The sequence below is a fragment of the Fundulus heteroclitus genome, chromosome 13 (assembly GCF_011125445.2).
Source record: "Fundulus heteroclitus isolate FHET01 chromosome 13, MU-UCD_Fhet_4.1, whole genome shotgun sequence".
NCBI lineage: Eukaryota > Metazoa > Chordata > Actinopteri > Cyprinodontiformes > Fundulidae > Fundulus > Fundulus heteroclitus.
In genome coordinates, this window is record NC_046373.1 from 41637114 (window position 1) to 41654522 (window position 17409).

The 17409-nt window shown below is 40.4% G+C and overlaps 1 protein-coding gene across 4 annotated transcripts in view; it reads right to left on the reverse strand.

Annotated features, from left to right (window-relative positions):
- Positions 1–17409, reverse strand: part of LOC105924466 (H-2 class I histocompatibility antigen, K-D alpha chain) — a 159075-nt gene that overhangs the window by 85455 nt on the left and 56211 nt on the right. For all 4 annotated transcript variants that reach the window (XM_036145806.1, XM_036145808.1, XM_036145805.1 and 1 more), the window contains exons 2-5: positions 14582–14848; positions 8453–8731; positions 6792–7088; positions 3335–3613 (exon numbers count right to left, since the gene is read on the reverse strand). In XM_036145806.1, coding sequence (XP_036001699.1) covers positions 3335–3613; positions 6792–7088; positions 8453–8731; positions 14582–14848 — 1122 coding nt within the window. The remainder of the gene's footprint in view (positions 1–3334; positions 3614–6791; positions 7089–8452; positions 8732–14581; positions 14849–17409) is intronic.

Sequence of the window (17409 nt, forward strand, 5' to 3'; positions counted from 1 at the left end):
GGACGGTCTGACAGACAGCTGCCTCGTTGTGTAACCCTCTTGCAGTCAGAGCAAAGCGAGCAGAGAGGAAAGCCTCTTTGTTCCTTCATTGTAAACACATCCCCCCTGATTTACAAAGTGGGATAAAAAAAAAATATTTTTTGATTCTTCTCTGAAACTGTAGCATAAATTCCCTGATTTGTATTTACACACATCTTCAATCCCGTGTTCACCTCGTTCTCTCTGTGCCTCTGATTCACGCAGTGTATTAAATTTCATAAATTATTTATTAATATTCATTTGTAGCTCCAAACCAGTTTATATATTGAGAAATAAATATGTAGAATTTAAAAATGTAGAGCTTTTATTAATAAACAAAAATGTATTTCTACATCAACACACAAAAGTACCGAATACAGTATCTATTTCCAGGTACCGCGTATCGGTACTGTATTTGTTCAAATGTTAAAAGGTACCCATTCATAGCTATATATAGCTATTAATAAGCTCTCCTTTAAAATTCATGTCAAAACTTGATTTCTAAATTAAGGGTGAAACTTTAATAACTATTATAGAAACAAGTCATGTTTCTCCCTCAGAGCTCAGAAGACTTATTTTAGCTACTTATTTTTTTTTTACCTGTAGTTATGGAGATGCAGTTTGTGTGCTTCAGTCTTTGACTCCTACCTATCACTGCGCACATTCAGGTTTATCACTGGTTGTAGCCTCTCACTCATCATTGTGAGTTATATGTTCAAGCTGACATGCCTTTCTCATTGAATGTAAGGTGATTTACAGACTGGATGACTGGTTCACAAGGCTGTTACTGGCCTGGTTCAAAGTTAATACCAGTACACTTTTTTTTGGAGAACTTATGCTTTACGCTCTAGGAACAATTTGTATCTCTCTGAACCAAATATTTATACCAAAAACAAAAAGGAAGCATTCAGTTTCTATTCTCTCTGCTTGGAATGGCCTCCAATCTGAACTGAAACTGTCAGAACTTGTTTTGCTGACGACCTTCTGCTCCATCTTCAGAAACCCAAAACAGGAATCCTTTGATGGTTTTTATTATTATTATGGTTTTAAATCTTTCAGTTGTTACTGAAATTACAACTCTTAAATTTTATTCACATTTTATGTTGTTAATCCTTGTTTTGTTGTTTTGCTGTCAGATCATCCTTGTAAAAGAGCGCTTGATCTCATTGGGTGTTTTGCCTGGTTAAGTAAAAGTTTTAATTAAAAAAAACATTGAGCAAAAACCCTAACTTTGTATTTCTGACCTCATAAAATATGTTTCCTAAGTTTTAATGTGGCACAGGCAAAATACCTTTAAACGCTTACTGCTTTTTTCCCAAATAATAATAATCTAGATTATAAAACATGAATAGGAATGAAAAGATTTTTCAATGACCCACATTTAAGACACAAACAAAATAACTTCTGTGTTAAGTGAATTAAACAAAAGTAAATACCTTCGGATAAACATTAGTAATTTTGTATAATAATTAGTGTTGCACCGATACCAATACTAGTATCGGACGGGGCTCCGATCCAGCACTAAAATGGTATTGGTATCGGCGAGTACCAACAAATAGGCACCGATACCATTTTGATGTTTGTATGTCACTTGAACACAGCCTTCTCTCTCCCGACTACTATTGTTATATGTTACATGTTATATAAGTTCATGAAAGTTGTACTATTTTGGCATTTCAGAGCCAAAACTCAGGGTTTAAAAGAGATTATTCAATTATTAATGTAATTTCACTGTCTTAGTGTTGCACTACTATTATACATGTTATAATTTCACGAATGTTACACTATTTTGGCCTTTCAGAGCCAAAAGTTCATTCAACTATTGTCACCCATTCCAGATAGGCAATAAAAAGTTCTACTACCCTAAATAGTATGCAGTTCTTCATATATACACACACACACATCACTTTCAAACAGATGGTATCGGTATCGGCCAGTACCAGTGTTGGGTAAGTTACTTTAAAAATGTAATCCGTTACAGTTACAAGTTACTTTGTTTAAAATGTAATTGTAGTGTAACTTTTTTGATTACTTTTAAAAAGTAATGCAACTAATTACTTTTGATTACTTTTTGATTACTTTAAGGTTTTAATGAGTATTGACCCATGTTTAACATTTAATTTTTGAGAACTGAATGTGAACCTTAAAAAAAGCGGAATTGGGAATTGACACTTGTATGACTCTATTCCTGTATATCCATCAGTAGTTAAAGGACAAGAGTCAGCAAATGCAAATTCTGCCCCGTAAAACAATGACAGCACAATTGTTGCTGTATGATCTGAAGCCCCATTTGGAGCTTTTAAACAGGCTTTGAAAAACTTTGATAATTTGCTGCTGTGATATTATAGATTTTTTAGAATAAAAAGCTAGCAGATGTGCATAATCAAAAATAACAGAAATACAATTACAGAGCATTCAGTACTGTAAGAAAGCCCACACTGTTTCTGGATAAGTACATTATTGTATGAGTTAAGTTCTGTTCCGTTTTCTGCCTTTTTCGTTGTAAAACTGAAATGGCCCATGCTCCTGAATGCACCATAGCTTTCCGACGCTCACGAACGCAACACTGTCAACGCTGAGCTGTGTAGACGCGCGTTTGATTTTCCGCTTAAGACAAAGCTTTGCAGTTTCACAACACACGTCGGCTCTCACGGTTTATTGTTGTGTGTGAATAACAAGAGGTGGCTGTCAACAAGCTTGAAGGCTGTCATTTTTTAAGCGCTGCTTGAGCTGAAATAAAACCGTAAAACGTCCGCTCGCTTGCTGTTCTTTCAGAAGGCTCCACCAGCACAGGATGGATCACCAGAGTGATAGAGACAAGGTAACCTGACAGAAGCCAGCTGCATGTCTCGCTCCGCCTAGCTCCGTGGAGCTAGGCGGAGCGAGACATGCAGCTGGCTTCTGTCAGGTTAGAGACAAGGAGCCGTAACGGGAAACGGCGATACAGGGTGCGAAGCAATAAAAATATCATTACATAATTCGCAAAAGGTTTTTCTTTATATTTAAAAAAAAAAAATTAACTAAATTTGTAATTCCTGATATTTTCGGAAGTAACTAACTGAATTACATATTTTCTCATTGTAACTGTAACGAATTACAGTTACTCTTTTTTGTAATTAAATTACGTAACGTTGTTACATGTAATCCGTTACTCCCCAACACTGGCCAGTACTGCACAGCCAGGTATCGGGTATCGTATTGGGGACAAAAAATGGCATCGGCGCAACACTAATAATAATCACTCAGAGGACTATGCATGAATGCAGGAAAAAAAAACAGTGTTTAAAAATATGTGATATGCTTAAAATTAACAAACCTCCTGTCTGGTTGAAGCGCTGTTTTGCAATCTCTAGGTTTTCTCTGAAGGTTTCCTTTTTGTCCAAACATGTCTGAGTTTCCTCCTTCCAGTAACTTGGATGTTCTGACTTTACCTCATTCATCCATTCCTGTTTAGGAGTATTTTTCTTGATGTTGCTGTCACAGTAACTTATGTGAACATCATCCACCAACCCAACAGACACGTATGAAGGAAAGTTTGCTATTCCAGAAGATGCAGTGTAGAAATACTTCAGAGAGAGGGTCACTGGAAGGATCACTAGAAGAAAACAAACAAAAACAAAAACCATGTTTTACCGTTACAACCGCTATCACTAAGATAAAGGTATCATATTCTGTCCTGACATATGAAAAAGTATAAAAAAATTCATAAATATAAAATGTTATGGTTTTGATTATTTATCTGTCCAAAAGTGATGAGTTGACTTTGAACACTGTAAACAAGTTTGAATCATGATGTTTTTTTGTATTAGCATTAAGTTACCAAAACATGCTGTGGTTTCATGGTGATTCTGTACATTAGCATAGGACTGGACGATATAACCAAAACTTATATCATGATATAATTCTTAATTTCGGTTGATACAATATAATTAAGATATTGATATAAACAAAATGAAAGCCACAGAAGGACTCCAAAGAAAGCCCAAAACAGATGCCTGTACAAGCTTAGGAAGATTACTCTGCCATATTTATAAAACTCCTCCAATATAACATTTTAGAAATATTTGCTTTAAAAAATTAAACACATGAAACCCAGAACATCAGTCAGCGACATATGCTGTAACTATAACCTTTAATGTATATTGAAATATTGGAATATTTAATTACTGTCCATCCCTACATTAGCAGCTAGTTAGCACTATGCTAATTGTGTTTAACAGTGTGGTTTGATACTGATAAATTATGTCCTCTGTGTTCGATGAGAAATCATAAGAGATTAAGATGCCTGTGAATTAAATCCATCTCAACTTTGGTTATCTGTATATATGATTTACTGTGAAGGTCTAAATGATTGGTTTGAATTTGTATTTTTTGAGGACTATCAAAGACTAAAGGTTGTAATTTCTTATTTGTTGACAATTTAACCGGCTTGCCCGTTTAATTCACTTTAATTCACTGTGCAATAAACAAAACCTACAACCAAACAACAACTGGTTTATGTTATTCATAACAACAACTTCACGTCATTGAGGTAATATAGCTACGAATGTCTGTTGACAAATACTAATCAACTCCTGAAAGAGTATAAACTTAATGTAACATTAATTTGTCTTTAATATTAATGGCTTGATGTCATTTTCCCCATAATTTCAGCTCATCTATTCTTTATCTCTAATTTATTGATGAGGTTCATGAGTAAAATGTCATCTTTCCAGACAGAGAATATGGAGTTTTACGCACATTTCATTACAAACAACAAACATGAATAACTATTGCTTTCTTACCTCTGCTTATAAATTAAGTCCATACAACCCTCTTTTTGCACAAAAAACATTGATTACTTTCCGGTAAAAGTCATGATTTTCTTTCCTTAAGTTTTAAAAGTCTCTCACTCTCAATAGAGCTCACTGCCAGGGAGGAAAGCCTTCCTTGATCAGTCCTGTTTGTTTTAAGTCTTTTTAGTGCTTTACTTGTTTAGCATAACTCGCTAATAATACATCCATAACTTGCTGTCACTTTACAGTTTTGGGATCACAAGCGGTGCCCCTAGAGCGCCCCCTGCCTACAGGCCAAGGAACTGCCGGCCTCACCTACAACCCGTTCTTTGCCGGTTATGATCGGCCAGCAGCACGAAAACATGTTACCTGCACACAGTTTGATGACCAAAACACAATTTGTAATCCACATACATTAAATTATGGAAAATCAGTTCATAACTGTTTGAACAATTGAATTTATGATCTAGAGACAGAAAGATGCATTCACAGAATGGAAGCCAGCGAAGTTAACATGGGATTGCGCAATCACAATTTTGGGAGGCCAAGCTCGCTGCGGCCTCACCGGCTTCTCTATCAAGCGCCACCAAGGATTTACATGAAAAATAGCAAAACTTCCGCAATTTTGAAGAAAAACTGATCAGAAATGATAAAATAAAAAATAAAAAAATTACTCTTTATTACAAATGACTGAGTGAATCACACTTTATATTGTTATCATCATTATATATTTTCTTTCTTTCCATGATGACAAGTGAGGCCTGGCCTCACTTACCTCCCCTGACTGCACACTCAGCAACTCAACACATATCTGAGTTATATATATATATATATAGATATATATGAGTATATATATCTGAGTATATATATATATATATATATATATATATATATATATATATATATATATATGGCTTTTTTTCCCTGTTTATTAGTCAGAACTTACTCCATCTGCCAGCCTCCCTCTGACTTCTCTTCCCTGGCCGTTCGTCATCAGACTCCACTCACTTCACGTCTGTCAGCCTGGTTTGGCGCTGGAACCCTGCCACCTCGATGTCTCTAGTTAAAGTCTCTGCCTGCTGTTGGATTTTCCTGTCTCTCCCCTGAGTTTCAAGTAAGGCCTCTGCTCGCTGCTGAATTACTCTGCCACCTCTCTGCTTCAAGCCTCTGCTAGCTGCTGGATTTACCTGCCAACCGCTCTCCTTCTATTGAGGCCTCTGCTGACTGCTGGATTATCCTGCCTCCTCAGAGCTTCAAGTGAGGCCTCTGTTAGCTGCTGGGTTCCTGTCTCCTCTGTGCCTCAAGTCAAGCCTCTGTTAGCTGCTGGGTTTCCTGCCATCTTCATCCTCCTGCTCCAGCTTGGTTACAGACACTGGTTCATTACCACCCATCCCTCTTTCAATAAATCCTCAAAGCTAAGCTTCGTGTGTGGCATGTGTTCGGGTTCATATAACAAATCGTGACAATAACGGGGAGGAGGAGATATATAGAATATAATTTTGACTAGTCGCAATGTCACTGTGACTAGTATTTATTTGATTTAAGGTATAGCTAATGTCATTCTGACATGACACTAAATTACATATGAAAATAATGGCTAAATTATTAGAATCTTATTAGGCAAAACTGAATTACAGATATATGTAATTAGAGTTTTGAATAGACAAATCCTAATGGCAAACCTGCCACTTTGGCTGGTGCATTCTTCAATTTTATCCACCACTTCATAAATTATATTTAGCCAGTGGCTAGAGCGAATTTCCACCCCTGCTGATATTTACTGATAATATAAAGAAACATGGACAATTGGTTAAGACTGTAATGGCAGCATATCACTTGTTCTAACTTTGGTACAGGCTGATTATGTTCCCAAGAAAAATTATTCTGATCTAAGCTTCAAAACTGAATGTAAATTATAAAACACAATCAAGGCAGACTAGACTTTGATATCAGCAGATTTTTACCTATAAACATGTTACATTTAACACAATTACTTACATTCATTGCTCCGGATTTTTGATTTCCCCAGTCTGTTGATATCATTGACCCCAGAGAGCTGAAACACACATTCATACTTGTTCCAGTCTCCAGGTGCAACAGATGACAGATCAATGTCAACGCTCATCTGGAAGGTCCCATCATTGTTAGGGAGGATCTCTCCTTTGACCACACCACCATGAACCTCCTTTCCATCTTTCCTCCAGAACATCTGTGCTCTGTTGGGGTAGAAACCTGTAGCGTGGCAGCTGACTGGAGAACGGGAATTCTTCTGGAGGAAGGAGACTGATGGAAGATCTGAAAAATATATAAAACAAAATTGTTTCAACTTTTTTTATAGGTGCAAATGGAATTTGCTTGAAAACCAATTTATATGCATAATTAATATAGAATAATATATACAGATAGAAAGTCGATCAGTTAATTTCTGAACATGGTTGTTCAAAATGCAGGAAAAAAAAGATGACTGACATGGCTAGGGCTAGGTATTGTTAAGAGTCTCACAATTCAATTAAATTTTAATACTTTGGGCAATAATTCCCCTTAATATTGATTTGATATTGATTGAAATATTTCTATATTGATTTGGTAATGAGTAGATGTAAAAAATTTATTTAGAGTAACTGTTGATAAACTTGAGATATTTGTTTTCTGGTCCATATAAATAGCCGTGTTACACCAGTGCATATATTAATATTTTTGAGCAATTAATTATCAATATGAAGTACAAGCTCTAAACACTAAGAGTGCTAATCCTACATTATTGTCCTTTCCTCTAAGAAACTGTTACTATATATTAATAATAAATACAACCTCTGAACAAAAACTTGAACCTGACAAAACAACCTTTGCAGAAATAGACTGCTATAGCTCTGCTGCACTATAATTTTATCATCCTCCAGCATTTTTTAGCACATCTGTCTTATGCTCATCTTTAGTACAAGTCAAGAATGTTTAAATGTGTTGCTGCATTTTCCTAGACTCAGAGGGCTTCCTTTTTTTATTTCTCAACTTTTCAGCACCACTCCAGGACTAATGCGGTCCTAAAGACCGTGTTGTGTCACCACAGGGCAGACAGGACCACCATGGGCTGAACCATCACCCTACCAGGTAAATCCCCAGTAGCTCTGTACGCCAGAGCTACTGCTTTACTGTATTAACATTACAGTAAAGCAGGGGTTCCCAAAGTGAGGACTCAGAACTCCCAGGTGGTTGTGAGACACCATGTGGGAGATGATGCAAATGATGATTGAAATTTCAGACCTTACAATATCAGAAATATGCTTTAATATAGCGAATTTATGCCCTTCATAATGCAATTTTTTTCTCACATTTATGACTGTTCAACATCAGAAAATATCCAAGTGATTTCTTACAAATATGTGAAATTAATCTGAAATGTTTAACTTTTTCTATTTAGTCCTCTGTGGCTAGTTCTATAATTATGTATTCAAGAATATGAGAATAAACACAGGGGGAAGACTGTGGTCTTTTGTAAGAACCACCCCCCCCCCCCCCCGGCACAGAAAAAACAATGCAGTGAAAATCGGCTGCAAATCCCAATATCTGCATGGAAACTTGGATAGAGCCATTTTATACAAAACAAAGTGCATACATAAATGTAGCTGTGTATTTTATACCACATGATGTTTTTGTAATACCTGTTCTCAGCAGTGAGCTCCTCCCATAGTTCACATACTTCTTCAGCCACTCAACACATATCTGAGTTAAGTATGACTTCTCATATTCTGCAGCATATCTGTCATTATTCCATTTGTTTTTGGTGATGACCGCCTGCTGTTTTGGAGCGATCCATGTTTGTGTCCTCAGGTCCAGTATGATGAAATCTTCTCCATCGTAACCAAACTGATCGTAGCCGCTAACGTCTCCAGTCTCATCCTCCCACTCACAGCCAATCATCTGCTGAAAGATGTGCGCTCCTGTGACAAAGAGATGTCAGTCAATTTAAAACACAATCACTTGTCCAAAAATAAAATTATTTCACCGTAATAAACCTCCATATCAATAATTAATATAAGAAACCCCTTAAAACAAATAACCTTTGAAAAGAAATCCTAGATTTGTATTTATGTCCCCAGAAAAAAGAATGTGGTTAGTTTACAATGTTGCATGGGCAGAAAAATGATTAAACTTTTACTGTTTTTGTTTCCAAATAAGTATATATATTATGCGACATGAATAGGAATGAAAAGATCTTTCAATGATCTACATTCATGTAGAGATCAAGTGATTTTTTTTAGGCTGGTACAGATCATCATCAGGCAAACCGATTCATGGAGCCAACTTTTTGGGCCAATTCTTGTAGTCGGTTTAACTTCTTCTTCCATTTCCATGATGAAAATGACACAATGATTACAAATGTTACACGAGTACCAATTTAAACCAAAAATAAACAATTATCAAAAGGTGCATATTACAGGTTCCAGAATTTTTTGCAGAAGTTTCGTCACTCTGGCCAGAAGCTGAATCAACACCAGTGTTGTGCAGGGGAGAAGAGGAAAATCATCTGCTGCTGGGACTGCACAGCCCCTTTGTTTAGAGGTCTTTAAAAAACATTGTATAACAAATAATGTAGAACATTTAAATATATAAGTTTTTTTAAGTAGGAGAGTAAAGTAAGAACAAGAAGAGAGAAAAAAGAAAGAGAAGAGGTGAAAGAAAGAAGAGATAAAAGGGAAAGAATGATAAAACGTCTTCCGTCTGCTTCATCACCTGAAAAGAGAGATGTAAAAAGAACAGCACAACCAACAGACATAGTGTAACAGATACAATAAAGCAACACCTTGATGCCATTGCTAAATCATATGTATTATTATTTAAGCTGACATGGGTAAAGTGATACCTGAGAAAAGAAAGTGAGAAAAAAACAAAAAAATTAAATAAATAATTTACGGGCTTTCAGTATGTAAGTGAACACTTAGAACCTGGAACCTAGCACCTGTGGTGGTTTGTGAGGGTGCAGTTGTGCATGTGAAATTTATCCAGAAGGAAATTGTTCAGTAGTGGTTGTAAAGAACCAAAGCCAGGGGATCCATAACCCCGGGCCCCCAAAGGAGGGTGCCCAAGAGGGGCCAACACAGGAAATCCGCACCCCCCCCCCAGGGAAAGAGGAGAGACGAACCCTAGCAAATCCCCCACCCACCGCAATGCCGAAGCCGCCAGGAGCCCTGGGGGCGAGCCCGTGGGCTACTCCGGCAGCCAGCTGCGCCCAAGTGGTCCCGGCCATGGGCCCCGAGGCCCCAGGAGAGCCCCGCCCCCGCAGCGGAGGCCCCGGCCGAGCCCCGGGGGGGGGCTGGCCCCGCGAAGCAGCCACCAGGAATGCGCTGGCACCCACCCGGGAACCCGCCCCAAACCTGAGGGCCGCCAATGCGCCAGCGGGCCAAGGCGCCAGCCAGCGGAGGGGGGCAGGACGTAGGGGGGTGGGCTCCGCACCTAGCGGAGACTTGAGCTGTTCTTGGGACCAGTTCTTGGGACCAGACCAGATGCCACCCAAGGAGGGGACCAACATGACCCGTACGGGCCACCCAACCAGAACCCCCCTCAACCCCTAAATACCTCCTAGACCCACTCCCTCCCCTCCTTACCCAAGCCACCCCTCCCCCACCCCTTTCTGGGGAGAGCAGAGGCCTCGGCCCCACAAAACAAACACTTAAATGTTTGTGCACTTTGAGGCGTCTCAGGAGGGGGAAGCAGTGTAGTACCAACACTGTTTATAGTGGGGGTGGTGTGCTGCTGACCTCAACACGGGACGTCGTGCATCGGTGGGCGGAATACTTCGAAGACCTCCTTAATCCCACCAACACGTCTTCCATTGCAGAAGCAGAGCCTTAGGACTCTGGGTAGGGTTCTCCCATCTCTGGTGCTGAGGTTGCCGAGGTTGTTAAAAAGCTCCTCGGTGGCAAGGCCCCGGGGTTGGATGAGATTCGCCCTGAGTACCTTAAGGCTCTGGATGTTGTGGGGCTGTGCTGATTAACGCGGCTCTGCAGCATTGCGTGGACATCGGGGGCAGTTCCCCTGGATTGGCAGACTGGGGTGGTGGTTCCCCTATTTAAAAAGGGGGACCGGAGGGTGTGTTCCAACTACAGAGGAATCACACTCTTAAGCCTCCCTGGTAAGGTCTATTCCAGGGTTTTGGAAAGGAGGGTCCATCAGATAGTCAAATCTCGGATTCAGGAATAGCAGTGTGGTTTTCGTCCTGGCCGTGGAACACTGGACATGCTCTACACCCTCAGCAGGATTCTGGAGGTGGCATGGGAGTTTGCCCAACCAGTCTACATGTGCTTTGTGGATCTGGAGAAGGCATTCGACCGTGTCCCCCGGGGGATCCTGTGGGGGGTACTCTGGGAGTATGGAGTACCGGACCCTCTAATAAGGGCTGTCAGGTCTCTCTCTGTACGACCCGTGTCAGAGTCTGGTCTGCATTGCCGGCAGTAAGTCGGACTCGTTTCCGGTGAGAGTTGGACTCCACCAAGGTTGCCCTTTGTCACCAATTCTGTTCATAACTTTTATGGACAGAATTTCTAGGCGCAGCCAAGGTGTTGAGGTGATCCGTTTTGGTGGCCTTAGGATTGTGTCTCTGCTATTCGCGGATGACGTGGTCCTATTGGCTTCATCAGGACATGATCTACACCAGGGATCACCAACCTTTTTGAAACTGAGAGCTACTTCATTGGTGTTGTGTCATACGAAGGGCTACCTGCACTGACCTTTGAACTAGAAGATTTAGAGTTCACCTTAACTTTATTTAAAATAAGCACATTTTCCGTGCTTTGTTATCGATATTGTCAATTTTAAACCTATATTTGTTTTGCTTCCTCAGCGGACCCCTGACGGAGCTGGTTTCCAGGCAGCGCAGAGCTGAAACGCCGGACAGCGGAGCCTTCCCCGCCGAGGAGAAATCTGCTTAAATCGTGACTGCAACCGGGGTCAGAGTCTGCCTGGAGGACCAGGCCTCCAACCCAGACCACGCCGTTAGCCACATGCTGCTGCAAGGCTAACGCTAGCCTTTTAAGAGCCAAGTGCTAGCCCGCTAGCGCTAGCCAACAACTTCCCTCCTTCAACGCTCCCCCTGTGAATGGCCAAAACTGGACCGAACTGACACGAAACAAAGGACAGAGGTTTGGGCAGTGAGATGAGGGTGAAGTTAAAAGGTTTATTGGGAAACGATTTGTAAACCTTTGTGACCCATGATGTTTAGAACAAAGGGCTAACGGGTAGCTCGCGCTAGCCAAACTGCTATTAGCCTGGCTAACATCCGGTTTCGGACAGTTAAAAAGGAGTTCGTTTTAAAGCATAAAGCATAACTGTTCTGCGCCGCCATCCTCTGATGGTGTTATGAGCCTTATTTCCGCATCAATATTGTATATTAATGCCGGTTTTCAAGACAATTTTGATAACTATAGATTTTAACTAGGTTAGCGACGATCGCTGTAGCGCCCCCTAGTGGGCGGAGGTAAAATCACATAAACAAAGGCAAGCGATTCTGAATTAAATGATTTTTGTTTGACTTGGGCTTTGCATTGTTAATGGATTGAAATACATGGCAGATGTTTTTTTTTAACTCCATGTTTTTGTTAATCAGATCTGCAGTGAACCAGGATTCACTGAAGTATTCTGATTATGATCAACCACTCTTGCTTTGTCTTTTGTTTGTTTTTGTATGTAAATAGTTCCTTGGCTTAGCTTCTTTTATCTTCATTTTGCTTAGTAGTTTAGTTAAGTTTCACTAGCCTAGTAGAGAGGATTTATTAATCGAAATATTATGTTAATTCAGATAAACAGCATTACATAGTGATGTTCATTATATTTCTGTTGTTAAATTCTTGAACTTGAAAAGAAGTTGTCACTCCTTTATTCTATGTGTATGCAGGTTTTGCTGTTAAAAAGATCGCTAGTGCTCGAATTCATCCCTTTCAACCATTGTCCTGATATCAGCTTAAGAGCTGATCATCACCAGACAATACTTAACAGACAGAGAGTTTTTTATGAAACATTAAATAACTTTAAACAGTGTATAATTGCACAACAGTTGTATCTAAATTAAGTAATCTAAAATAAATAGTTGCAGTGTCATGGCTGGCTTAATGTATTTAGCCCACATGCAGAAGCACACTCGGGAGAGACAGGTACGTTTTTATAGGTTTATTAAAGAACCAGGAAACAGGGGAAATTCTGCCTCAGCAGAGGCAGCGTCCGGCAGCGGTCAGGGATCAGGAAACCGGGTCGATCACTGGGAGGAAACGAGACAGAGATTATCACGGGGAACGTGAGGAGGACCTAACCTGACTAAGCTGGATGTGCTGCTGAACGCAAGCTTACCACTCAGTGGATGGAGAGCCGTCCGGGGAGGAAGCAGTGGGGACTCAGTGCCAGTCGTGTGATGGTGGCCACAGGTGTCCGAGAGACCAGTGGGTCGAAGGTGCGGCCGGGTCCGAGCAGCACCGGGGAATCCAGTGGACCAGTACGGCGAGAGGAACCAGATGATAGCGGATGAGATGAACTCCAAGCGGAGAATGACGATGCGTGGAGCAACTGTCACAACTGACTACACTAAGTCACGAGAGGGAGTGGGCTGTCACGAGGAGGTACCACAAACGTTAACAATCCGGCGTCCTCTCACCGTCTGCGTGGTGTTTAAGTAGTGCCGCCCGATGCTGCTCAACTGCCCGCAGGTGTGGGCTCCGCCCACCAGTAAACCCCGAACACCTGTGGAGAAATCTGAGGCAGCAGAGCCGGCAGCAAGCTGCACAGCCCTGCTGGCTGAGTCCTGACATGCAGCAATTTGATTCTTTTAGTAAGCCTTATAACTTGTTATAATCTCAGGTTTTGGACAGGTAATACTGGTGTAGCCTCAGTGTGCATTAATGATGTTGCTCACAGAGGTTCAGTGAATTCTCAGACTCATGAAAAATTAGGGAGAACATTGGTTGAAACTTTTAAAACTTAAAACGTGTCACAGTGGGGAAAAACAAATTCTTATTCAGTGGGGAGGAGGAGAAAAAAAATGACCACCGGTGCAGTATAGACTGCATCTTCTGTAACGCTAGATGCTGTACGCATAGGGATTGGTAAGTTTTACATGTGCAATGATTCTCCATGGAACATGCACTCATGTAGCAGAGGCAGGTGGACATCTGCAGATTAGATGTTGGTTTTTAGACAGTGGGACAGCTGTTTTATAACAACTTTAAATGGCTCAACCACCACTTAAAAAAAATACATTGACACCTAAGTTTCAGTAGTAGTGACAGTAAAAAAAAAACAAGTTGCACCCCCATGGGTGACCTGCCCCGTTCTCAGAGTGAAGCAGACACTGCATAATCCCACTCAGTGACAGAGGCAGACGTTCAAAGGGCAAATACAGCTAAATTAGACCGTTAAAAATGCAATAAAAGTTGGAAGCGTACTCTTGTTGTTAGCACTCAGTCTTACAACATAACCAGCCAGTCAGCCAGGGAGGGAATGGCAATGTATGCGCTTCACCTGACTTCAAGGCTGCTGAATGCACGCATGTAACGGCTGATGCCAACAAGAAAAAAACAACAAATATTGGCCGGCTGATGCACCGGTCGACCTCTATTCATGATACAAAGAACAGGACGGCCAGAATATTTTTGAATTAAGCGCAGAAGTAAATACCTTCAAATAAACAATAATCATGTCTATAATAATCACTGACATGACTATGTACGATAACATGTGTAGGAAACTTTACAAAACTCGGTGTCTAAAAAAATATGCAACATGCATAAAATGAAATATAAACAAACCTTCAGTCTGGTTGAAGCGATGTTTTGCAACATCTAGGTTTTCTCTGAAGGTTTTCTGTTTGTCCAAACATGTCTGAGTTTCCTCCCTCCAGTAACGTGGATGGTCTGACTCCACCTTTTTCATCCACTCTTGTTTAGGAATATTTCTGTTGATGTCGCTGTCACAGTAACTTATCTGAACATCATCCACCAACCCAACAGACACGTATGAAGGGAAGTTTGCTATTCCAGAAGATGCAGTGTAGAAATACTTCAGAGAGTGGGTCCCTGGAAGAAAAAAAACAAAGAAATTAGGTTTTACCATTACAGCTTTTATTACTGATACCAAACAGGAACCCATGGTATTGTATTCTGTCCTGACATCTGAAAAAATATGCACAAATCACACATTTCTTTCGGATTTTGATTAGTCATTTGCTCAAAATTCTACATTAAACTAGCACCCAAATAAGCTAACTTAAATCACTTAGTATCTTTGCTAAGAAGTGATCAGTTTATCATCCATATAATATCCAAAACCCCTGAACTCACCAAATTAAGAATCATCTACCAGATGCTATTATTCTCAAACTTCTGTTGCATCAAAATCATAACATTTCTAAATGTGAAAGTAAAACAAACGTCTCCCTTTAAAACAGCCAGTTAAAAGTACCTTAGCTGGACTTCATATCTTTTGTAAGAAACAGAAGTTGGACGTGGAGCCATTGACACCATTTCATTCTTTAAACAGTTACCGGATGAGTCTACCAGAACAGACCACCTTTGTTTTGATTCAAACAGTAAAAAATCTCAGAGACAGATGCCTAAAATATGTAGTTTCAAGTCTTGTTTATGCCTGTGGACCCTCGAGGATAGAGGAGTCCACACTGGGGAGACCAGCCACTGATGCAGACCGCATGGGGCTCAGGGACTCACAAGCATCTCCAGGGTCGACCAGGCTGAGTAAAGTTCAGCTTTCTGTGAAACTAACATCGTAATCAAATCAATGGAGGTCTGTCTAAGCTATGCAGTAGAGAGCTGATCTAGGAGCTGAGCCACTATCCAGCAGGAGTGCAGAGAACCTATGCTGCGATCCCCCAACTGAACGCAGACCACCAGAAATCCAGGAAGGACCCTTTTGATCCAGGACCAGTCGGCCCAAACTGCCGTTACCCCGGCTGCCTTGTCGCCACAACCAGATAATAAGCTTTACCTTGGAGTAATTAAGAGCAACTGGAGACAACGGGAGAGATTTGGCAGAGAAATAAACAGGGAAAGTTTAGAGTGGTTTAATGTGTTTGCATTGTGAATGGGTTGAAACAAATACCAAATTCTGTTCTGAACCAGTTCAGCTAATTTGATCTCATTTCACATTCTTAAAAGATGAACTTTGGTTCTCTAACTTGGATCTGCAGTGAACCAGGATTCACTCAATTATTCTGATGATGATGATGAACCATTTTATTTTGTCTTTTGTTTCTTTTGTGTGTACATAGTTCCTTAGCTTCATTTAATCCTCATTTTGCTTAGTACTTTTAGTTAAGTTTCACTAGCCTAGTAGAGAGGATTTGTTGATTGAAATATAGTGTTAATTCAGATAAACAGCATTCTATAGTGATATTGTCTGGAGGTTCATTTTGTTTCTGTTAATAAATTCTTAAACTCTCATTTATTCTATGTGCATACAGAGTTTGCTGTTAAAATAACACCAGTGCTCAAATCATCCCTTTCAACTATTGTTCCCATATCAGCTGTTTGGGCTGATATTCACCTGACAATACCTAACAGACAGAGAGTTATTTATTAAACATTAAATAACCTTAAACAGTGCATTAATAAAAGCACAACAGTGCACTCTGTCTGGGTCACAGATGTCACAGAGTATCTTGTTTACATAAAATCCAGGAGAAATTAAGATTGCAGGGGAGCCAGTTCAGATAACAGCATTTTTTTTGGGTAGGCATTATGTCTGCCTTAAAGGTGCAAACATGAAATTTCATTATTATAACTAGAAAGAACTATAAAATAGTGATGTGAAGAACTAAACCTAATATTTTAGATGGATGATATGACGTTACACCTCATCTTTCTGTGTTGTTCTCCGGTCTTATTTACATACCCGGGTCGTAGGGGTGGGCGATATATCGAGTATACTCGATGTATCTCAAGTTTTCCTCCGTGCGATGGTTAAAATGACTTTATCACGACCATCTAGTGTAAATTTTCATGGCAAGATTTAGCCACTGTAATTCACTGTGAGTTTAGTTTTTCCCACATGCTGTGAACGCATCACTCGCTCCTCCTCCAAAACAGAAAGAGTTCTTGCGCACACACAACAACGAACCCGTGCGCTTACTTATGTTGATGAGACAGCGAGGGCTATGGCGACAGCGGGCGTCCCCCAGCTGATCAAAATGTTCCCCTGATAACAGCATTATAAAGTTAGGAGTTACTTCTTCACTAGACATGTTCCTCTGAAAGGTGGTGCTGTTTTGCTGTGGATTTATCTTTTAAAATATGAGCAAAGGAGGCGACTGTTGAGAAGGTAAAGGAGGGGCCGTACGCGCGGCTTGTCATAAATGTTGTTTTGGTCTACAGACACTGCTCAAACACCACCTAGTGGGGAAATGTTGCTTATTGCTCTATTTTTTCTTCATAGTAGGTACACCTGGTCTGGCGTTCTGTAAACTGTGACATCATCCAGGGAAGACGGCTCACCCGCTACTACCATCTAATGTAGAACAGATTACTGGATCAATGTGTGCTTCTGTGCTTTTTTGTCTCTCTTGTTGTGTCTCTGCTCTGTCTTCTGTAACCCCCAATCGGTCGAGGCAGATGACCGTTCATAC